The sequence below is a fragment of the Chaetodon trifascialis genome, chromosome 7 (genome assembly GCF_039877785.1).
Source record: "Chaetodon trifascialis isolate fChaTrf1 chromosome 7, fChaTrf1.hap1, whole genome shotgun sequence".
In the NCBI taxonomy this organism is placed as follows: Eukaryota; Metazoa; Chordata; class Actinopteri; order Chaetodontiformes; family Chaetodontidae; genus Chaetodon; species Chaetodon trifascialis.
In genome coordinates this window covers 12,792,141-12,816,926 of record NC_092062.1, presented here as the reverse complement: position 1 = coordinate 12,816,926, position 24,786 = coordinate 12,792,141, and the positions used below count along the sequence as shown (strand labels likewise).

Genomic DNA, 24,786 nt, shown 5'->3' with positions numbered 1-24,786 from the left:
GTTAAAGATGATTTGTGGGTTACTGATATGAAAATACACACATTATAAGGGCCGCCTGCAGAGCTAAAGGCTTGTGCTAATCAGTGGGACAATCTCCAGCCCACAGCAACAAGATACAGTAGGGCAGGCGACTTATCTTCCAAATCATATCACTCCCTGTCTCATGTACAGCTATAGGTCGCCTCGTTGTAGGAAGTTTTGATAACTCACAGCGTCGGGCTAAAAGTTCTCACTTAAGGTGTCTAGCTAGTTTAAACATTCAGTAGAATAATTGACCTCCTCTCTCTTGGGGTTGGGTTACGGTCAGTATATTCACTTCAATAGGCTCTTCAAAAGTCCCCAGACAGCGAGTTGGATCCGTGCCATTTCTTGAATTAAGACGCTGTTTATGCTCTTGACTGGAGCGGTGCAGGATGAGGGAAGGGGTTGGATAGGCGGGGCTCGGGCTGGGCGAGGGTTTGGAGGAGAGGGAGGTGACTGGTGTGTTGCAGTGCAGCATGGGTGAGCAGGAGGTCTGGAGGTTTGGGGTGAGCTCGGTGGGTGTGGTGCTTGAGAGAGGGGTGTGAGCGGTGTCGGGGACCATTTCTTTGTCACCCAAATCCTCACTTAGAAATCTGGGTTCAGTAGGATGGATTATGTATTCTGTGCCAATAAATGAGACCCAAAACTTCATGGCAGTCTTAAGTCAGATTTGCCCTGTGGCGCATAGATATCTAAAAAGTTTGTGGACAAGTAGTTGTTTTTTGTGTGTTTTTTTTGTGTGTGGATTCTGAAAATCGCTAAACCTGTGACAACTGATTTTTTTGGCCACTTGGGGGCAGCGGAACCAAGCAACATTTACACATTGTCGCCTATTATCGCTGATATGAAACAGTTTCTTATTTACAAGTAGCATACACTGGGTTTATTGGATTTTTCTCACTGAACACATTTCAAATTACACATAGTCATTTGATCCGTGTGAACAAAAATATTGATTAGTGCATCTTTAAATGCAGAATGTGCTCCCATGAACAAGACAGCCAGTGTCAGAGCGGAAGCCTTGGCATGTAGGGCTCTGTCTTGTCACCCGGCTATCCGGTATCATCCTTCACACGCTCATTACACGACAGGCTGCTCTTAAGCTGCAATGGGTGTGCCCCTAAAATGCATCAGATTTATAGCTTGAATTGCAAAGGGTCATAAGTACCAACTGCCAGCCAAATAGCCATCTGCTTAATTGAGATACCTCAACCCATTTTTAATCAACGCTGTTTCCTCTTTTCTCAGTGGCACTGCTCTTATGGTTGCACTCAGCAATTAGCATGAAATAAAACTGTATTTTGTTATTTCACACCGGTTCTTCTTACTGCCGCAGCCATTCTTTAACCTGCAACCGTCAGGCCTCTCAGAAATCTTTGGAAGCTCCTGGAGTTGGAGTGAAACAGTATGACACTCATTAATAGAAGTTTGGGAAACTGTGTCCCGCCAAGAGAAACTGGTAAAAGACTTATTACAAACCCAGACAGTACGTTTAGATATACTGTAAATCATGCACATGCACTGTATACAGTCACTGCTCCCCCTGGATGCTGCAGTGGCTCTCTCGAGGCCTCTGACATTTCCATTTGAAGATAAGTGACGTCAAGCTTGTTCCAGCTGTACTGTCTGTCTGTCTCAGTGATGCCCCGGGCTGCAGCGGGATTCCTCAGATCCCATGGGACCCAACACAAATGTGGCCGACAAGGCACGTATTTGTTCTTGTATAGTCGGCATCATTATCACAGGATGAAATTTCACATATGAAAATATATAATAAGAAGCTGTTTATTTATTTATTGTTGGGCTTAACCTTGTGTGTAAATGCACCATCTTCCAGTAAACCATACAGCATGCAAACTTCCTGGAACTCATATCCATCACATGTGGTATTGCAGTAACAAAAGTTAAATGACATTAATGCTACGTTATGTCACAACTGACATCCCTAATCTATACTGAGTCTCCAAGGTCTGATTGTCCAGCATCTTCTTTATATCTGTCTCAGTGGGAAATCACATTAACTCTCATAGAAACAACACGTGATCCATAATGTTTTATCCAATTTTCCGTTCCCTTGCCCTGACCTGAAGCTGTTTCTGTTTCCTTCCAATCTCTTTTTTCTTTTAAGATCATGACTTATGAACATGGCTTGTTGAACAGCTGAGCATCTGTTTTAGGGTTAGGGTTAGGTGGCTGAGACAGATTTTTAAAAGATCGAAGTGATCAGAGGGATCAGGGTCCCGACAGGATTGTGCATCTGCAGGAGCGTTTGGGTGTGAGACAGAGAAAACAGTCTTGTGCATACTCTCTACCCCAGGGTGAAGCAGATAAAACACTTTGTTCCCTGACACTACGTGACCCCTAGAAGCATAAAAAGTCCCCTTTTGACCTTATGATACCTGAGTAGGAAGCTTACAATTGGCATGTGTGTGTCTCCCTGTGTTTGTATTATAGATGCAAACACACACACACACTCACACACACATATTCTGCCATATGTTCCTGGCTTTCCCTCTTCACCATCCAGCCTATCCCTGGCTGGCCCACAAATCAATGCATGCCATTTCACGAGGTTGGGGTGTATTACACGTGTTTTTTCACCGGGTACCCCGTATGGAAAGAATGTGCGCTCTGCATTCCAAAGATGGCTGAGCAGGGCTGAACAGCCCTGTGTTAAGCTGTGTCCAGTCCAATCAGCTGAAGTCAACTTGACTGGGATGAACACATTTTACAATTATACACACAGGCAAAGCAGTTGACACAGCTGCACAGCTGAGCTGCACAGATGCTGCTATCGAGCACGGAGGGCTTTTGGCTTGTGGTTCCATGTGTGAAAGAGGTTTAATTAACTCCAAAGAGGACCTGAAAGGCTAGTTGTTGGGGTTTTTTTGATATAGATTTGATAAAAAAAAAAACAATCTACACCTGGAATAGTCTCATATGACATTTGGCTCATCACTCTGCCTTGTGCTATTTTTGCCAAATGGTCCAAAATGGTGACTTGAGACACCTACATCCATATCAGTAACTCCACATTCAGGGTTTGTACAAAGTCTTGAGAGTTTGGAAAATGTTTTGTTTTCAAGGCTAGGAACGTGCTTGAATTCAAATGCACTCACTGAAAAGCCACCCCTCATGTAAACCATAAAAATGCTAATTTTTGAAATGAACTGATCCCGTCATCATATGTGTTTGTGCTTGTTGTCTCCTGGTGTTTTTTTTAGAAGCTGGATAAGTTTTGTGTGGATCTCCATCTCTGGAAATTAGCAAGCATGAAATAATGATGATCAAGACATACAATCAATGTTAATGTGAACAACTGGTGAAATAAACAAAGTGACATCTACATTGATTGCAGTGGGTATAAAGGAATTCTGTAAACTATAGTAACAATTTAGATGTAATGATAAAGGCTTTGAGAGACTGGAAATTTTTAGTGTAGGTCCTTGAAAGTGTTTGAATATTCCTCTTAAAAAGCTGCACATTAGTGGCAGGTCTATGCCAACCTTATCCTGAGTGCACTGGTACAGTAACAAAGCACGCTGCATAACTTGATAATAATAACTGGATTAATTGAAACGCTTCTGTTCCAGTAAGTTTCAATCCAGACTGTCAGTGTTTCTATTGTTCCAAAGAAATACACTCTGTGTTGGTTCAATAATTGCTTTGGCAACAGTAGAATGGCTATCATGAATTTCCACGTAATCCTTTAACACCTAATCCACATCCACTGCGTTTGGGTTTATCCAGTAACACTGAATGTTGGAAAGAGATCTTCGTTGCTACCATTTAAATAGATGTGCTACACTGCACAAGTATGCTGCCATATGTTTCTGGATGCCCCACTATAAATAACTCCCACTATTTAGAATGTTTTCCCAATTAGGAAAGGACCGGAATATATATAGAGCAGTGAACGCCTCGCAGAAATGTACAGAGGTTAGCAGGGGGGTGGATTGACAGACAGGTAGAGGGACAGAGAGACAGACTGACAAAAAGCCAAGCAGGATGGCAGATGGAAGGGAAGACAAACCCAACAAATAGACGAGTTGACAGTTAAGACAGACAAACCAGACCAACAGGCAGGCTGATTTAAAAAAAAAAAAAAAAAAAAAGCCAAACCAACTCCTTAGTTTACAAGGTATGTTTGGCAGTGCAGCTCACAAGACACTTATTTATTTCAGGCTTGGCCTACATACAGTCTGTGAGGTTAAAAGTTTAATATTTCCATTTTCCACTAGATATTTTATTAGGCTCCTTGGAGAGGCTTAAGGAAGGGAAAAACTTAATAATAACCTGTTATTCAATATGGGAGGAAGTTGTGGCCTAAAGAAGTAATGACTCTATTTAAAACCATAATGAGAGTTCATCTGCATCATCCCAAATGTATATTTATCATTTGCAAAGTAAGTTTGTCTGAAAATGTGTGTGTGTGCTCTGCAATCCCTTCTCCCTTTTTTGGATCGGTGCATTTGCATTGTACGCCCTATTTACCCTCATGGTGTTGGTTGCCAGCAGAGTCGCAGTCCCGCAAGTCCATCCATCTTTGGTGTGGTGAGCTGGTCAGCCGCTGATCCAACCACCATGTAAAAGAGGAGAACCGTTCAGGGAAATGTTTCTACTGTTTCAATTAGGCTTTACTTTAAATAGCCCAGGTTTCTGGTGATCCCAGGCCTCGCCTTTGGCTTCCCCTCAGGGCTTATCACCCTGGGATGTTAAAGCTGGACCCTTGAGATGTAAGCACATATCAGCACATTAACCCTGAGACTGACTAAGCATGCGGGGCCGCCGGTACGTGTTGGAGAGCAGCTACGCTTTTCGTGCTGCACTTGTTGTCGAAGTTACAGAGCTCAGGGGAAATACCCAGAGGTCAAAGGCTCTTAGTCCTCTCAAAAGTTAAAGTTAAGTCTCTCTTCAATAATGACTCATCCAGCACACTGCGAGGTCACAGCGTGTCATTTTCCAAACAGCAGTAGCAGAGCTTCACCACAGTGGTGACCTCTGTTGTCTTCCAGGTTCATATATGCACTACAGATGAATGAACTAACTTTAAGCACAGGAAAGCCCGAACTAACTCAGTGCTTATGCCTTACTTGATCAGGTGCCGTATAACCTTGCATGTTCTAGCTCATTAAGTGCAAATCACATATATGGTGTCACATCGCTGCTGACTGTTTTCTGAAGTGGACATGTTTTTCCAGTGGTGATCTATAATCTTGGCAGCAACTGGAAACTCGCATGACATTGCTAATCCATCACAGTAAAGGTCCTGTGTCGTGCTTTGTTAAATGTACATGAACATAGCTGTAAATCTGTCCAAGCTTTCCCGACGGTGTGTTTGTGTGAGACTCAGACATTTGGTTTCCTAGCTTGGAAAGATGAATCGATTTGTGAGTAATGGGCTGCAACCAGCAGTGTGGATCTTTTCAAATAATGCTTATAATAACAATGAAATCGTACACTAAATATTCCCCATAATGTTAGATGGATGTTGGTGAAACCTCAGAGCAGAACACCTTCAGCAGAGCGTTGTGTCTTTGCTGTGAAGTCTCACCTAGGTCGGTGCTGGTGCTGCAAAGGATTTATGATTCATGACAGGTATTATTAAGGCCCTGGCGTTTGAAGTCCACCAGCGAACATTCTCCCTCATGCAAGTCTGAGCCAAAATCACTTTAATTAATCCAGATGCTGTCACCTCACCGCTGGGTACAGCCGGCGTACCCCAAAGTCCGCCTTTCTAGTGCGGCAACACCGTCCGGATAATTGCACTGTCAAGGTCAGAGATGGTTAGGTTTCAGTACGCTGTTGAAGTGGAAGGAATCGAATCAAAGGGCTCTGAGAGGGTCTAATCCCTGCGCTGGAATGGCTTTGATTGTGTGAGGGAGCAATTAAGCATAGGTGCGTGTGTGTTTGGTCAATATATCAGTCACTGAGAGTCACTGTGGCACGCATGAGCACTTTGAAACTTGGGTTTTAAGGTATTTTAATGCTACATGGAACGCCTGAGCCCTTTCCCAAGTTTAATCACGCACACATGAAGCAGAGTTTACACCAGTGAGGCTGAAAGGCCGCACTTTTAATTCATTTCATGATGAATATTTAATCCTCGTGAAACAAAAGTAGCACTTTTGAGAAGGATGTAATCTTCAATGAGCCTCAACCATTTTGTTTGGCGTCTAACGTACTCCATAGAGGTCTGCTCCTGTCCCTCTTGTGCAACCCCCTGACTCCTGAAATATAATAAACATACAGTTCAGCCATGGCTCGTCAGCAAGTGTGTGGTGCCTAATGAGGGGCTGCCCGGAGAGTTTAGGCTGATGTTAATTTGTTTTGTTTTTGTTGTAAACTGTGTGTCTGTAAATAATGTGTAAATGACGAGCAGCCCTAGCATGCCAGGCCACACACACAGACTGACACAGTAACACACACACACACACACACACACACACACACACACACACACACACACACACACACACACACACACACAGACTCATTACAAGCGAGTCCTTTCAGCGGTCCCAGTGATCGTGGTGCCAAGCTCTTTGTTTAGAATGCATTCATGGTTTGGTCATTAGCCCAGCTCTGGAGGTACAAAAAAAACTTATTTCAATTTTATTTCTTAAAAAAGATCATCTGAAAGGGAGAGCTCGGAGTGACAGCATTATTCATCTCATCAGAATCGGGCCTCCAGCGTTTCAGTCTCGACGAGCTTAATGTTAAAGTCGGTGTTTCTGCTCAACCTCTCCTCTCATTTTCTGTCTTACATTCATGAGGGGTCAGTACACTGCATCAGAGGCTGTCCAAGGGTCAGAACACTGCATCAGAAATGCTTGTCGGACGGTTGAACGGCTTCAGAAAGCGCCCCACACCTTTCCTATGTCAGAACTGTGCCGATTAAAACTTTTCGAAACCGACAATCTGACCTTTATTTTAAATGAGTAATGGCCTCAGTGTGATGGCCGGCTTCTCACCTTTCCCTGGAGCGTGGCTGTTTGGATCACTTTAGCCGTCTGACGTGGACGACAGGTCATACGACGCCACTCTTTAGCATTTTGCTTACATCGCTGCTGTCAGAAAGCAGTTAAACGATATGTCCAGTTTGGGAGCAGAGTGGTCCTATCATTGCACACTGACATCGTCGGTCAGAGGCAGCAAGACACACAACTCCATAAATGCAAGTAGAGCTTCTCAAAGACCCTGAAAACTCCTAAAAATAGAGCCTTTACACACCCGCGCGCTGCCACACATGCTCAGCATATGTAAACACATACAGAAACACATGTACAGGCCGAGACGCACACACATATACACACTCTACGGCCGCAAGGGCAGCCCGCTCACAACCGCGAATGCAAACATGAGATAATATTAGCTGACTATAAAATGGCAGGTCATATTTTTGAAATACCAACAGGGGGTCATGAACTGCTGCATAAAAGACCGTCATAGTTGTGAGCCCGAGCTGTTTGGCTCCAAATATACCCTGGGGTCTAACTTAAGACCTGGAGAGGTGCCTGCGGGGTATTTTTGGGTCGGTGTTTACAGGTGTTTCTTCAGTGGCAGCAGTGCCAAGAGGTTAATAGGATACCAACTTTAAGAAGTTCAAATAGACTAAAGTCCGTGTTGTTGAATTTGTGGTTGTTTTGACCCAAGGATGGCCGGGAGGGAGGCTTCGTAGAGTAGAAGACCTCCTTTAAAGTCCCCTGAGGTGTAGCGTGTGTTGCAGTGGTGTTGATTAGCAAAGACGGCGCCTCAGCAGATTGTTCATTCATTTATTATTGTGAAATTAAAGGATGGTGTGTGTGTGTTGGGACTGTCGGTTGGGTCGGGGTCAGAACGGTAAAATGACTTGTAGAAAACTTACACACAATGGGGGAAACATCTCATTTTTAGGGTCTTCGACCTCCATAATAAAGGCTTGCATATGGTGCACGGCTTCATAGTAAACCTCTATTGACTCTACAAATGGACTGCAGTGGTAATGCAAAGTTAAATCAGCTATTTTATCATCCAAATAAAAGCCAGTGTGGTTTATCTTGGCCCCAATTCATGCACTAAATAATAAACATTACACAAATCACTGCCGGCCTGCTTAAATTTGTAATACTGTTCAAAGGCTCGGTTCTCTAGGAAACTGGTTTCACCTGATAAACAAATGTGAACACCGGGTAGTTTGAGTAACTCCCGTTGAACCACGTTGACCTCACTGGAAAGCTGGATTTGATTGATTTCTAAGAAGTTTAGTTTTTTTGCTCCTTTTGCTAAATAATTGGTTGTATTGCAAAACAGCTTTACAGATCATAATCTGAAGGAGGTACGCTGGTACTGAAGTGGCTTTTGAATGCAATTCAGTTATTTTGCTTACGTCTCGCAATTTACAACTTACCGCTGTTGCTCCCTTGTTGCTCGTTGATGTTGTTTACTGTGGGTCTATGTGGGTTAAGAAGTGCTCTGTGCTATATCTGTCTCCTCAGAACCGAGACTTCATCTTCCTTCTGTCATCCTCCTCTCCTTCCTTCATCCTTCCTCTCTTGGACCTTCTCACCCTCCCCCTCCTTCCGTTGTAGTTTTCCACTAACCTCCATTTGTCTGCTCTTCTTCCTCTGCAGGTTCCGCTCTGTCCATCTCGTATCGAAACTGATCCCCCTGAGCAAATTGTACGAAAGAGCTGAGAAACACAAAACATGGCTGTGGCCGGATGTCCGGATTATTTCCTGCATCATCCAAATTATCAGGTAAGTGGCAATTTCCATCGTAGGTTTGTCTCCAGTGAGTCTGTCTTTAGAAGAATTTATATGCTGCTTTAACCGCTCAAACAGTGTCTGTAGAGATGACGTGTTTCCATTTAAGACTAGAAATGAAACGGCCAACACTAATGTGCGAAGCCACACTCTATGAGGTGCTTTCCAGAACGGATTCACCGGCTGTCTGGATGAGATTTTAAAGAACTTGAAATAACTTTGCATCTGTCGCAGTGTCCAGTGTTCAACTTGTTTATCCACATGGCAGAGGTAACAATTCAGGAATATATCTTTTGGGAATTTGTTTGCCAAGATGGGAAGCCAATAAGAAACCATCCAGAAAATACTCCAGGTTCTCTAGATTTGCTTTTAAGAATTCTAAGAAATAGTGAGGGTGTGGATTCAGGTCACTGCTGTCATTCCCCAGCCTCTCCTAATCAGACCTTTAGATGCTCTTAATAGTGCATTTGGTTTATTAGTTAGTTCATATGCAGTGGAGAGGCAGTGGTTGTAGTTTGTCCTGTTTTGTCTAGAGCTGCCTAAAGTGAGAGTCAAGAGAGGCTAAAAAGCTGCGGGGGCAGGGCCTGGGGGGGTGGGGTCGACTTTTGAACAGTGTTGGTCCAACAGAGCTACAAAAGCATCTTCTTTTGGCTGACACACCCCCAGGAAATGGCTGCTCTTTTCATTCTGACTCTATGGTCGGCCCATTCACTCACAAACAAATACGTAGAATAGGGTCTTTTGTGCTCAGTGCATTTAGTGTGTTTCCTTGTGCAGTGGATGTCCTATGACGTTCCTGTAAATCCAACGCATCAGCAGCGACCCCATCAAATCTGAAAAATACCCACTTACGTATGATGGAACAGTTGTTTTTCCTCTTGCCGGCACTACTATGGTTTGATCCTGTGTTTGGGGCGATTGACTGCAGCTCACCTGGTTATAATGCCAAAACATCACAGGAAGCTCCACAGTATTCAGCGAGTCTCAGCGTAGCCAAACAAAAGCACAGCAAAACACGTTGAATCTACTGTGGGAAAATATCTGCTTCATTGTGTTTGTCATTGAACTGAAAAGTCAGACCCTTGTCCTAATCCTATTTTTGTTTAGTTGTGCATTATTAGAAGCAGCCCGTGGTTAACCTGGGAACAGCTGTCCAGCCTTGTGAATAAAGGGTTGTGCTGTATTGTGTGTCCTGGGTACAGACAGATTGTGTTGATTGTCATCAGAAATATGTCATTGCTCTTAAAAATGGAACCACATTCTGCCACTGTGCACTTCAGGCTCGGCTGCTGAGGTTGAGGTGCAGACTCTGGTGCCTTTTAATCTTGTTAGGTTGAATTTCAGGGTAGAATCCAGATTCAGAGCAATATGAGCATATGGATCATAGAGGGACATATCTGATGTGTTGCGTTGAGCTGCGAGCACAAACAGAGGCCTCCAAACATCAGCTTGCATCCTGATGTGCTGCTTTGTTATTGAGCGAGCAAGGCAAGGCTTGACCTCTGGACATTGGGGTTAAGGTTTAGTAGATTTGTTCCCACTGGCCTCAGTAAAGCAAAGGGCTTCCAAACATTTGTATTAGGGCAGTAGCACTATTAGCCTGATCAGAAGCTAGTCTGTTGTTTGCTCGTCATCTGGTCCATGGTTTTATCTCTGACCTTTGACCTCAGAGCTGCTAGAGAGTTCAACCTGCTTGAGTCTCCCAGATCTCCACAGCTTAGAGAGACAGAAACCAATGATCTGTGTGTGTGTGTGTGTGTGTGTGTGTGTGTGTGTGTGTGTGTGTGTGTGTGTGTGTGTGTGTGTGTGTGTGTGTGTGTGTGTGTGTGTGTGTGTGTGTGTGTGTGTGTGTGTGTGCTTGCATGCTTGTGTTTGTGGTGAGTGAAGTCAGGGTGGTTAGTGTGTGTATTGTTTCTGCATTTGTGCCGTGGTGCTTCAGCTGCAGAGATGAATGTGAACAGAGCATAATTTTTAATGAGGCATACATTTACCAACAGAACCGTTTAAGGAGCCAACCCAACAAAATAAAAGTACAAAGAGTAGGCTGGAGTTGAGGCTGAGGTGACACCCCCTTTGGCGTAGTGAATCATTATATGTGGTTGGAGGCTAATCGTCTCTGCTTCCCATATGTGCCCGTGGCGTTCGCAGACACCCTCAAACACACCAAGCCCTCAACATTTTGTCGTGTGATTTTAATGGGAATCAACTGGGGATCGTCTGAGTAATCACTTCGTTCTGCTTTCATCTTTACCACCGGCTTGAATGGCTGCTGCCGGAGCTACAGTGTACAGACGTTAATGTACACACACTCTAGTTTACACACACGCGCAGACAGACGCACACTCGCGCTGCTGTTTGCAAAGCATTCAGCTATAACAGATGTACCTTGACTGGCTGAATGAGAAAACCCATTCACTGTGAAATTCCTGGGTCATGGGAGATTTTTCCCTGATAAAAATGCAGCAGCAATTCAAAACAGATTCAAGTGAAGATAACATTCATACTAAACTCAAGGGATTATATCGCCTCTTTAATCTTGTTTCTGTTGTGCGATCGTGACTAAATGCAGAAATGATGGTATGTGCAAAACGAGGCAAATCTGATATGGTACGAAAAAAGAAAAAAAGAGTGTTAGCAGCTGGGTGATAGCTGATTAAAAACCCCTTAATGCAGAGACGACTGTAGCCACAGTGCATTTTCTGAGATTATATGAACGTAAAACTAACTCGGTGCTCATATGTAGACTGGATTCTGCACCTAAATGCTGTGTAAGCAGAGCTCAAGGAATCCCTGTATGCCAAAAAATAATATTGTCATGTATAAAAGCTCTGTGTGCCTTCCAGTGTATTAAACTGCCTCAAATCTGTGTTGGATCGCTGGATAAACAAGCAGACTCCAGCACTGCAGCAGAATTTTTGCTGCGAGAGCCTGAGATAGCCCGATTGTTTTATCTGGAGCTAAACATTAACAAGATTTTGGGGTGTTTCCCATAACCTGCCAGTATTCCTAGATATCACTGGATCGCATTTGTTTTACTTGCGCTTTTTCAACGTGAATACTGTATTGCATTTGTACGAGGAGCATTTCACACAGTGTAATGTATGTAAAAAGTGTTCCTTTATGCACCGTACACAGTTTTTCCAGTTCAGGCTCGTGGGCCAGCAGGGGCTTAAAGCATGCATTATGCACCTATCCCTGCACTTATGGGCAGAAGTAGCAGGAGCTTCAAAATAACACTCTATGTTGATGTTTTTATTAATAACAGCAACATAATGGTGGGGGAATAGATTAATTGGAATGAATAAACACCTTATGTAAACATATGTCATGGTCCAGCTTGTCAGTGGCTCAGCTGAGCTGTGACAGCAGCTACGGAGTTTCTACTGTATAAACAAACAGATCAACGAAGCACTAGAGCACACGTTAGTTTGACCCCCTGATCTCATTCTGGTTAATTATGTAAGACGGGATTTCCACTTGCTGTCTGGTGTTCATGTATGTTGTAACCTGACTGTCTCACTTAGCGCTATTGCTGTCAGCAAGAATGGCCTGCCAGAAGCAAGTCTTGGACCCTTTGAGTAAGATTTCCACATCTTTAAAGCCTTCTGAGAATATGTAGTTCTAGGCAGCTTCTAGGAAAATTCAATTTTATACCGTTAAACTGGAAATGTTTTGTGTGGATCGAGTCCATTCTCAGCTGTTCCTTCTTAGCCGACAGCCTCTCAGTCAGTCAAGTGTTGGTCATATTCGGTCCCCGGTCATAACATTTAACCTCAGTCTGACCTCCTCTAAAGGCGTAGCTTTGACATGCGTCTCAGTCTTTTCCCCTTTGTTTGAGGCCCAGTCTCCAGATCTTTGTGTCTGTCCTGCTTTCAGTGCCTTAACCTTGTCTCTGGCCTTCCACTGACCCCTTTTAAAGAGCTGAACCCTCAACCCCTTGACTCTTATTTGGAGTTCCTTTCAACTTCATCAATATGAAAGGATCCTTACATGCTTCTTGTCAAAACTTGGCCTACCTTCAGTCCTGTTTTGACCCTTCCTTAAGAACTTAAGCAACACGTGTGTGTGTGTGTGTGTGTGTGTGTGTGTGTGTGTGTGTGTGTGTGTGTGTGTGTGTTCGCCTGTGCTTTTGTGTATGTGTGTAAAAGAAGAGGGAGACAGTGAAGCTGGATGAGAAAATGAAGAGAATAAAAAAGAAAAGAAGACATCTGTGTTTTTTCTTCAGCAGACAAAAAAAAGAAATGGCGGCTTTTATGTTCAAACGTTCTCTCTTCTTTTTAGTCTTCCACCTTATTGGGTTCCAATAAACTTAACCAAATGCAGAGATACAGTAGGCAGTGGCATGGCTGAGAACTATGCTAAAGGACCAGTATCTATAGGATTAAACCCCCAAGTTAACACTCTGTCAGTTGTCTGTGGGCGCATCAAAGGCTGTCTGAGATCAAGGTGTGCTCTATAGGTCCTTTAGTGTGTGTGTGTGTGTGTGTGTGTGTGTGTGTGTGTGTGTGTGTGTGTGTGTGTGTGTTTTAATTCATTTACTCCCAGACAGCCATGCAAAACAGCATTCAAGACCAGTATATGGTCTGAAAGAGTCTCTGCGTTTTTGCTCAGTGGAGCTGAACCATGACCATCCTGTCCTGAATACACACACCCACACACACACACACACACACACACACACACACACACACACTACCGTTGTGCTGTACCATCCCACCAACCACACCAGCGTCCCAGGCCTATTTGGGTGACTGGGTCGGGATCAGTCACAGTCTGGTAGCTGGACCCCCAGACGGTGTGTGTTGATGATGGGGTTTGCTATGTCACGGGAACAAATGGGGTGACGCTGTGTTTATTTGACTTTTTTTTTTTTTTTTTTATCCCAAAGAAAGTTAGTCCCATTAAGCTCTGAAATCTCTTTCTCAGTCCGGCAAAGACGGCTGGAACTCGAGACAATACAAAGACAGAACAATGCAATGTAATGATTGGATGCGGTTGGGTTAGTTGGTATAGAAGAGGGGTTGGAGGGGATGGCGGCGGACAGAACTATATACTGATGCTCAACCTCCAGTTATATCCAGTTCAGTCTGAACAATCACACCAGCACAGACGATAGAGAGCAACTCTTATAACTTAAAACTAAACATTTTGTAGGCAAATCATGGATTATATATTTCCAAACTACGCAGCCGAGCCTTCATTTTGAAGAATGGAGTCATCAGAGTGGAGTTCTACTTCAAGCTTTATTCTCACAGTGAGTCAGTTCTCCTGAAACAGCCAATCCAGTCTTGTTTGTAAAGTTACTTTAAAGGTGCCATAGGCCATAAAAACTGTTAGTATATGAGCTTTAGAAATGCGTCTTTCTGTACGCAGATTTGAGCTTTGCCTTCAAAGTGGATCGTACAGGAATGTAATTAATGTAATCAAATTTGTTTAAGTGTTTGTCAGAGTCCATTTCTGTGAGGGTGTAGCGCTTAGACAAAGGGAACGAGGCAAAGCATTTAGAGAAGCTGGTAGCTTAAACAGTGATGAACTTGATGAAATACTGTTGAACATTTACCTATGCCATCTTAAAGCACAGCCTGGATCTGCTTCATTAAATGAGACACTGTCCAGAAGACACACCTTGTCTGTGGGTCTCAAGGATTACATGATTGTTACCAGGACCATTGTCACGTAATCACAGTAAGTCAGTGGCTCTGCAGGCATGTTACTCAAACAAACAAACAAAAAAAAAACATGTCTTCCATAGAAAATAACATAGAATAACCTCTGTGATAGAGAAAGCTTGTGTAAAAGAATGCCTGCATTGTCTGACGCCGGTCTAAATGAGGCAGAACAAGCAACCCAAGCAGCTTCTGTGACGGCATCAGAGGAGGTCCGCTGTGATAGAGACATCGTCGGTTGTGATGTTTTTCTGAGCACAGTAGTCTGCCCCAGTACGTTCTGTTCCTGCTCCTGCTGCTCAGCGCGGGACGCCCACACACACACACACACACACACACACACACACACACACACACACACACACACACACACACACACACACGCACACACACACACTCTCTCAATGGGTAACCCGCAGTTGCACTCTCAGTGGTTAGTGGTTGTTAGTGTGAGAAACAAATCAAAAACAAATATGTTTCTAAACACGCTATTTTTTGTGGTGGATTATGTTTTTTTTTCTTGTTGAGCAGTTTTGTATTGATGGACATATGATAGAGAAAAAAAGTCAGACGGGGACTTGGTGGTGAAATGATTTCTTAAACTGCTGCTGGTCGTCTGTGCTCTGATACACACCTGGCCATGTTCACACAGTTTGTGGGATGTGGCCGTGTGCGAAGAGCAGCTGTTATCTTACTTCAGCTTTTTTTTTTTTTTTTTTGATTTGTTGAACTTTTATGTCCATTTTACTGACATTACTTTTTAGGTTTTGTCCTTCCTGACCTTAGCTCCACATGGGAAACATGTCAAAAGAATCAGATAGATTAAAAATGCGACGATGATGTAATGATAAACTGCGTGCTGCCAGCCCACATTCTGGATTTTGGATGAGGCACGCCTCATGTTGCTCTCTTGCCAGGATTTAGTTTCATCTCTTGCATGCTGTCCCTTCCACAGCTTGGACGTGTTTATGTTAGATGCTAAACACTGTGTTATTTTCTAGTCTGTATTGGAAATGATCCTTACACGATCTCTGAACAACTGGTGTTTGTACTGGAATTCTAACCACGCTATGATGGTATTTAGCATTTTGCTTCTGTGTTGTTGGATACTTATATCATCCCACTTGTATTTATTTCTTCTCTGTTAACAACAACAAATCAATTTTATTCAGAATTGACTTTAAGGTCCTCATCCTCGTATACGAAGCCCTTCATAGGCTAGCACCAAGCTACATTGCTAAATCCCTCGTTCACTATTTGTCCACAAGAACGCTGCGATCATCTGCTGCTGGTTTATTGGAGGTTTCCAGCAACAGCTGAAAGAAAATCTGGGATTCAGCGCTTGTCCATCACGTCCCAAAGCTCTGGAACACACTACCTACAGATATCAGGGAAGCCAGCTTGATGAATATTTTTAAAAGAGAGCTTAAAACTATCGCTTCACTTCAGCTACAACTAGCTATGACTTCCTGAAACCTTTGTGCTTCGCCCCTTGCTTGTGCACTGCTGCACATCTTTTAAATTGTTGTATTTTACCTGATTTTATGCATTCTGTGTGCTCTATTTCTACCTATACGATATTATTTTATTCTGTGGTTTTGTGCTGTTCTGTTTTGCTTCTTGAGAGGTTCACTTTCAGAGATGCTGTTTCTTTTGTCTTTGGCTGACAAAACTTTCTCTTTTTTTCTGTCTTTTCTCTCCCTCAGCAGGACAATATAGACCGGTCCTCCAATCACAGACAAGCTGACCTCATTGGTCCAGCCTTCCAGCAATCGGCCAATCGGAGTTCTCCTAACCATCAAGGTTGGTCTTTGCTTGTGCTTGTGCTTGTGTGGTGCGCGGGTGTGTGTGTGTGTGTGTGTGTGTGTGTGTGTGTGTGTGTGTGTGTGTGTGTGTGTGTGTGTGTGTGTGTGTGTGTGTGTGCTGGTGCTTGCACATTAAACCACCTATTCTTGAGTGACACAGAGGAGCGTGCTTGGTTACAGTCCGACATCAAATTGCATCAGATTTCAGATATGTAACGGGACTCGTCATGTGATATTGCGTACTATTGACACTTACTGTACATGGCGTCGGTGTAACATAAGCTTTCTGTGTGTGCTCCTTTCATTTTTATGAGTAAGAGAATACAAAAAGGTCATCGAAGTGACCTGGGAGTCTTGGGGTAGCATTATGGCTTCATGCATGTGTGTGTGTGTGTGTGTGTGTGCATGTGCATCCCTTGTCTCATACGGTGTGTTGAACGGCTTGCTGCTCATTATCCTCCGCTGGGCCTGGGGTGGGTCGGGGGGATAATATATATTTGGGTCTCTTCCGCTGTAAACATTTCAGCAGTTCAAAGGGTGATCTGCACGGACACAGGGTGCCATTATAATTACGCCGTCTATCTAATTGTGCCATACAGGGTTCATCCATGACAATCGGAGCATGAGATTTAAGCACAATATTGGCTCAGCATGGGAGGTAAGGGCGGGGAGTCTGCGAGGACTCAACGAGTGAATTAGAACGCTTGGCCCTGGCATGGGAAATAAATGGAGCAGAAATTACATTGTCATTTTTCAGGATCAGTCGGGATAGAGGGAACTCAGGAGGACTGGAGAGGCAGACGAGTGGAGATGGCTTTAACTAAGGAGCATTTTTGTTTACACTGTCTGAATAATGATATTTTGGATGGAGACAGCAGATTATGCCAAACATGGTGGGAGCCTGAGTTATGAGCACAGTACAGTACGTAGGCCATTTCCATTTTTTGTCACATCTCTCTCTCCTATCTCGCCGAGCTAACGCGTTTAAGTACTTTTAGCATGTGTCACAAGTTGTATGACGTATGTTGCTCAAAGTCTGTGTCACTTGAGCAGAGATTTTGAATTCAGCCCCAGAACCTCTGGTGTTATTAGCAGGATGATAATCCTTGCTGACGTTGTTTAACTTGTTTTCCAGTAAACCCGCTCCTTCATTCTTATAGGACTATAATAGAGCCACTGGCTGCTCGCTGTGTTTGCTGTAAAGCTAGAGTCATAAACCTATTAATTTTGGAGGGAACAGTACAGCTTTGTTAGAACATGACCTGCCGTTATGTTTGGAATGAGATGCTATTGAGCGGCTTATTGAGGCATTTGTAATCCAATATTTGATGTCGAGAAATAGAAGTCGCTCCACATGATATTCCCAACATGCAAGCTAGAATTTCTGGCATGCGAATGTGAGTGCTTTACAAAGTATTTTCAAATGTTGCAGCCTTTCTTTAGAAAAATGACGAGGCCACGTTGTCCCGAGCCGTGATGTAACACACGAGTCCTCTCCAGTGTGTCTCACAGATGCGATGTCACAGGCTTGCACTGTACGAATGCTGTCCCCTCTCTGTTGTCTTTCCCCGCCACACGCCAGAGTGACTTCAGTCATATAACTGAGTTCATTGTCTATAGAGTTATAGAACTTGCTCTCCACACAAAGGCCACATGTGAAGTTTGGAAATGCTCAGGACGTAGGTATCTCCATGTTTTGTCTCCCATTCTGCAAAAGAGGTGTGGGTGCAGGGTGAAGTTAATATGTTCCAAGAGAAATAGAGCATATCTGTTGCTTTGCTCGCAGATTTGTAAAACAAATTTCAGCTTTTGTTGGGTGTTTGGAGGAAGTTTGAGCGCAGGTGCCCAAATTCTGCAGTAGTTCACACTGGAAACCTGATGTCTAAAGGAACAGTGCTATGTTTTTGGTATTACAGTTCCTGCCTTGTCGACCTTTATTCTAACAATCAGTACAAGCATTCACTGTTTGGGCCCATAAAATACTGCATGGTTAAAATCCACTTTTAATGCCTGACATGCTTTTTGTTGCCATTCCTTATTCTTTCATCTGCTCACTGAACCTTCAAAGTAAAGTTCATTCAGTTGACCCACTAGAGTCCACTAGAGTCTAGAGCCACACAAGCACAAAACACATATCAGATGAAGAGCCTTCAGATTACTGTTGCTCTCATTTATATTCATCCTATGTGATAAAATGAACTTTCAAATAGTGTCAGAAACTGCCAGAAGATGTGACTGTCATCTACTCACCTGTCAGGAAAGCATACGTGCAGGAAGACAGCTTTCAAGAGTGCAGGTCATGCCACCACTAAAATACTGTTTATTGAATTTATGAACTTTTGTTATGTCATGTAACTGAACATTTGAAATGCCAGCAAAGTCTGTCACAACTTAATCATAGTGCCATAAAGTCATGTGAATGTGAGTTTTTGAAGGTTATTTAGTTGACTGGCCAGTGTTTCAGAATGTTGTGTCCCAGCATTAAGATATCTGAGGCGAGGCACTTACACCCTGCTCCACGCCGTCCCAGACCCACTAACGAGGCCGCAGCCATATGTGTATTTATTTGTGTGTTTGTATATGTGGTGTGATAAGGGGGTGTCTCAGATGGACATGCAGCTGCTAGGCAACAAATCCCATCAATGGCACCAATGCAGTGCAGTAATCTGACGGCGTGGCTCTGCGGGGGCTGACCAGCCGTGATCTCGGGCCTAGAAATGAAGCTCCCACCTCCAGTTATTCCACTTATGCCTTTGTCGAGGGAGAGTGACATGCCATGGGCATGCACGCATGGGCATACACGTGCAGGCACACATGCATGCGTACAGACACACACTTTCACTCACAAACAATGAGGGGCCACATTCCTGAAAAGAATGGGGCTCTTTAACAGGGGGTTAAGGAAGGGTGGGGTGTCTGCAGATTGCAAGGTGATGTGAAAGAAACGGGCTGATCTGCAGCGGCAAAAGTTTTTGTCACCTCCTTATTCTGCTTGGACTTCCCTTCCTTTCATTCAGACACATAAGATAAATGATATAAACAGTATATTTTTTTGTTGAATTTCAGCCCATTCAGAAGTTTCACTCAAAACCAGAACCATCAACCAACCAACCAGTGTCAAAGTTATGTAGGATTAATCCTCTGAGCGCCATGGATGTCTGTACTAAATGTCACGGCAATCCATTTAAAAGTTGCTGGGACATTTCAGTCAAAAGCGCTGGACCGACCAACCGATCAACAGGCTAACATGGCCGTCCCAGGAGCCACACCGCAGCTTGGCTAAGAACAATATTCTGTGTTCAAGTTTTAAGGTTAAAATTTTGAACGGAATAAGACAACAACTGCTTAGGGGGTGTGTGTCGCCAGAGGTATTGTCCCCCCCAATACAGGCCACGCTATACAGTTCAGACCTGCTCTGTCTACACCCTCCCTGATCCCTTTGAATGGAAACCCCTCTGCTGGCCTTGCATTCAGAGGCTGTTTATCCCCCTTGTATGTCTTCTGTGTGTGTGTATGTGTTCAATTGATGTACTGCATACCCCTTACATTCCCCTTTTCTACAGGAGGGTTGCCCCTCCTCTTTGTTTTTAACTAGCAGGAATGAATAAAAATGCATAGACTACATTCCTGGATTAAGGAGACACGGAGAGCCATATGGATCTGCCATCAACACAATGGTATTGTTTAGACCATGTCTCGCTCGCTAATGATCAGAAACATTCAAAACAGCTTTTATGCAGATTCTTACTGGACGTGAGGCGTTTTACAGTTGGTTGGCACTGTGTTCAGTGTGGCTCAGACAATAGAGGAAGCTTTGGCTATTTTTACCCCTAACTGAATTGACTATAGGTTCTCAGAAGAGGAGGGAGGGGGCCAAACATGTCGGAGGAGAAGAGGAGTAACTGAACTCGAGCCATGGGAGAAATGAGACAGTCATGCCAGTGTTATCCTTTGACCCTTCTGAGTTTCATGTTTGGTCAAGACTTCTGCAGAAGAGTTTAGGCCGGAGCTTTAAGATGTTTCAGATGAAAAACTTTTGCATCTTAAACCTCAGGTGGAGATTTCATCTAGTTTATGAGTAATGCCAGTGATTTTTGCTGAAATGATCTGATCTTGCTGAATCAGTTCACAGTTTAAATCATGAATCAGCTGATTAAATAAATGACTCACTGGTGAGAAGTTCCTATAGAGCACAGTATTAACCAAGCATTAAACCACCTCCACATGGATGCACAGTGTTGACACATCTTAAAGGATTTGCTAAGAGACTTACAAAGGAGGTGTATGTTTCTTCCACTTATATCAGTTTAATACACAGTATTGCTTTTTTTAATGAAGCTCAAGAGGTGTTAATACCCTTTTCATACCCATTTTATCCTGTTATCCCTGCTGCACTCCCTGTGGAGCCTCAGCCACTGCACACATCCCTCTTTTAGGTGGATGCAGCTTTAAATGGATGCATGCTATCTGTCACTTTGCTCATTATGTGGAGGTGTAGTGGAAGCTAACCTATGCTACAAGCTATAATAATGCAACACAACATCTTTACAGTTAAGAGATATTATTCAGTGTTACAATAAGCAGCTGTGTAACAGCTTAAGTATGTGTGGGGTGTAGCTTGACTGAGCATGCTAATAAAGTCAACTCATTTAATTCAAGTTCAACTCAACTGAATTGTCGTTTTTGTTTTTTCTATCTGCATATGACAAAGACAGTCTGAGCAAATAACCCATTTATTTCAATTTTAGTCCTGTTATTTTCAATAAATTTTCCATTAATCTCCATGGAAAATTTCCACCCTGAATATTCCTGGAATTTTGCAACCCTAATCACAGCTGCAACTTGTCACTGTCAGCAGCTTTGTGTACATCTGTAGCTTTGTGTGTGCTCCCTGCTTCTTGAGCTGCTCTGTATTTTGAGAGGATCTAATTAATGGCTGTAATATTGTAAGGCAGCCATGCTGTGACCGCTGTGTGTTTGGGCATAAATAAAAGTGTTTATGTCTCTTGTACCTGCCAATGCCAAGTATCTGGCATAACTTCTATTTTCTGTACTCCATGTCAAAGAAAGAACAACCACAGTTTGTTCCCTGGTCCAAACGTTGGATGGATTTAAATCCTGTGTGTGCGTGCCTGCCTGCCTGCCTGCATGCTGTCTGTGTCATCAATCTGTGTGTCTTACACCCATGTGCATGACGCATGGCTTTGTTTGCCTGATTGTGACATGCATATGAGATTGCACCTGGTGACTAATGACGCAAATATCCTACATCCATGCATGAGTTTATTAGTTGGGTTTCTTTGTGTGCAAACAGCTCTGCAAAATCCCCTCCAGAGGCCAAACTAGATCAGATTTATGAGGAAGTGTGTTGTGTCTCACTAGCTTGAGGGAACGTGTCTCACCTCATGAGAATGATGGATGATGAGCAGATGATGTGTTCGGGGCAAAAGTAATTTTTGGAATTTTGCTCATGTTTGGCGTCATTTCTGGTTTAGCCTCTAAGCTTTTGTTTCAGTATGTTCCCCCGAAATTGCTTTTAGATTTATAAATCATTTTTATTCCTGCTGTTGAATGCATGTAATGTTCCTCTGCCTTGTGTTTCAGGTGTCTTGTGTCTTTGCGTATAGCCTTGTATGCACCCTCTGTCCTGTGGTATATAGCTCTTTAGCTCTCCAGGCTATCTATAAGTAGCTGCTCCAGCTTACCTGTCACTATTAATACCTACAGATTAACCACCTGTGATTCACAGGCACCTGTGATACAGCTACCTGACACGTTTTCAGCAAAAGCTCCTCAAAGGCGACACTTTAGAGTAAGCAGGTAGCTTTTAGCATGAGTGCTGGAGCCATGCTGGGGAAGGCAGGGATGGGAATGTTTACTAGCCCGCTAACCTGTGGCTGCATCATTGTTGTTGTTCCCTCTGGACCTTTTTTTTTTTTTTGTAGAAAAAAAAAAAAAAATCTGGCTTCCTCCCGTCAATCCCAATTCCTCCCCAGGCTGAGGGGCTCACTTTGAAGCCAGCACTTTTTAAACTTCACATCAGTCAAATTGCTGTTTTCCAGTGTCAGCTTTCTGCTGAGCAGTGGGACTTTTAGCTGCTTTGGAGTGGCATGACCCTCGCACCACCTTGCATGATCCAGCTGTCAGCTGTCCTGCACCCTGAGCTGTGGGGAAGTTACATGAGTCATGCCACATTTTAAGCCTTGGAGTTCTGACAGCAGGACTGCAAAGTTAAAATGTGGGGCTCAGTATGCTTTCATTCATTCATTCATTCATTCATTGGCATAGCTTTGTTTTGTGCCTGGAGTTTTTGCATATGCCGCAGAGAGCAGAGCGAACCTTACTTTCTCAGTTTGCATTTTATTATAGAACCAATAAATTAACTGAAAGAGGACATCTTTAGTATCATGACAAAGGGATCATTAAAATCAAACAGCATGACTCATAATGTTACTGTTGTTCAATGCTGAAGTTATTGATCTGTTGCAGTTGTGTTCCACCACATTACAATGGAAGGCCACGGAGAGTCATCAATCAAATGAGAGGGAGAGTACAGTGAAACTCCACATCAAAATGAACATTAACACTGTTTCTGATCAGATGGTTCTCTATCCTTTAGGCTGAATAGCAATATGACTTCTTCTTTTATGGCCTTTCTTTGTAATTAATGTTATTTAACTGTGAGGCTCCCTCAAATGAACCCCATAGGTTTGAGAGTCCCTGCCCTGCACAATTAGAGCTTGTCTCCCCCTAGTGGCTGACTTGCATCCTGCAGTACAGTTGTGTGATCTGGATACAGACATTTGATGATGAATTCATGAGACAGATTTCTTTTCATAATGAAGAATTATTAATCACAGGATGAGTTGCTGCTGCGGATTGTGATTTAGAAAGAGCAAAGTTTGGCACCCAGTTTACCCAGATGATAAAACTTTCACAGCATGAAGCAATTAGGGAGTGAGCTTCCCTTCAATTGAGCTCTCCTCAAACTCTGATTCAACATGCTGCTGGAGACAGTTGAAAAATTCACTTCATGAATTTAAATGCGCCGAGAGGCTTTCACAGGGGCTTTGAGGATAGATTCCCCCCTCCTCTCCAAAGAATTCCACGTCCTGCCTTTAAAGACCTTTTAAAAGCAGCATGTTTGATACACACGGAGAATTTAGAGCAGATGCTTACAGTGCGTTGCCTTTGCTGTGAACCCCCGTGGTGAGAGTTGAAAAGGGTTACGGGCAGGTTTGTGCTTGTACCTGTTATCCCTGGAGATTTAGCACACAGGGCAGCACAATGTACGTCGTCAAGATAGTCTAGATTGAGCACTCTGGCAAAACTGGTTACTAGTGTGCGTGCATGCGTGCATGCGTGTGTGTGTGTGTGTGTGTGTGTGTGTGTGTGTGTGTGTGTGTGTGTGTGTGTGTGTGTGTGTGTGTGTGTGTGTGTGTGTGTGTGTGTGTGCTCTTGTGCTTTGTGCATGCCATTGTTTTTTTTTCTTTTTTTTTTTTTTTTAGTATTACTTAGAATTAAGGTGGTGCAAAATGAGGTCAAGGGTTCAGATCCTGGCCACAATGACATGATAGAGAAACTGAAATAGAAAAGGGAAAGTCCCAACAATGTCCAGGGACTTTTTGTGTGTGTGCCTCAGCTATTTGAAACTGAAGCAGCAGGCTTACAGGACTTTCATTTTTTCTTTTATCGTGCTTTTTTTGCAGTTAGAGTTTGCGTCTCTCTCCAGCTTTAGTGATGCGTTTTCCGCTCCACGCTTGCTTTTTGTTCACTTCTCCTCAGCAGTTTTGAAACCTGCGCCTCTGATCTACTTTGCATGTCTCGCACTCTTCATTTGAGGGATTTTTAATTTTCTTTTTACTGCCAGCTTCTCTCCAAATTCAGTCAGCGTTGTCTTCGTTTCTATCTGTCTCCTCCAGAGGATGACGTCGATTTAGAGGCCCTGGTGAATGATATGAACTCTTCACTGGAGAGCCTGTACTCCACCTGCAGTGGTCAGCAGACAGAGTCCACCCCACTACTGCACAATGGACAGACCTCTTCCTCACACCACCACCACCACCACCATCATCACATGCAACATAACCAGCCTCGGCAGGGTCAGCACTCTCAGGCGCTAAGCCACGTCTCCGCGGAGCTGCCCGCCTCCTCGTCCACGGACTCACCCCAAACCGGCCTCCGACGGTCACAACCCATGCACATCCTCGCTGTCAGGTGGGTTTTCCACAGCAGGTGCAGATTCTTACCTGATATTGATATGTTTCTTTGAACACTTCACAGGCTCCTGGTTGGATGGGTTGTGTGGCCACACAAGAAAGGGACTGACCCCTAGAGGGAGCTGTCCATACTTGGATAAGAAACGGCCTCCGTAAGCAGATAATTGGCTGCAGAGTGGCATAGTGCATTGAGAGAGCGTCATGCAAAGAGTGGAAGCACCACAGCATCACAGAGGTGCTACCACATGGACGCTAATGTGGCTGTTTTCAAACAAAAAAAAAGCCAAATGTGACTTTACTCCAGCTCCTCAGTGGTGAAGATTTGCTGCAT

At 43.6% G+C, this 24,786-nt stretch overlaps 1 protein-coding gene across 3 annotated transcripts in view; it reads left to right on the top strand.

Moving 5' to 3' along the window:
• grb10b (growth factor receptor-bound protein 10b) overlaps positions 1–24,786 on the top strand; it is a 62,323-nt gene that overhangs the window by 5,233 nt on the left and 32,304 nt on the right. For 2 of the 3 annotated variants that reach the window (XM_070967065.1, XM_070967063.1), the window contains exons 2-4: positions 8,634–8,759; positions 16,138–16,234; positions 24,159–24,453. In XM_070967065.1, the coding sequence (XP_070823166.1) occupies positions 8,709–8,759; positions 16,138–16,234; positions 24,159–24,453 (443 nt within the window). In that variant the 5' untranslated portion in view covers positions 8,634–8,708. The remainder of the gene's footprint in view (positions 1–8,633; positions 8,760–16,137; positions 16,235–24,158; positions 24,454–24,786) is intronic. The other variant, XM_070967064.1, reaches the window with a different exon arrangement.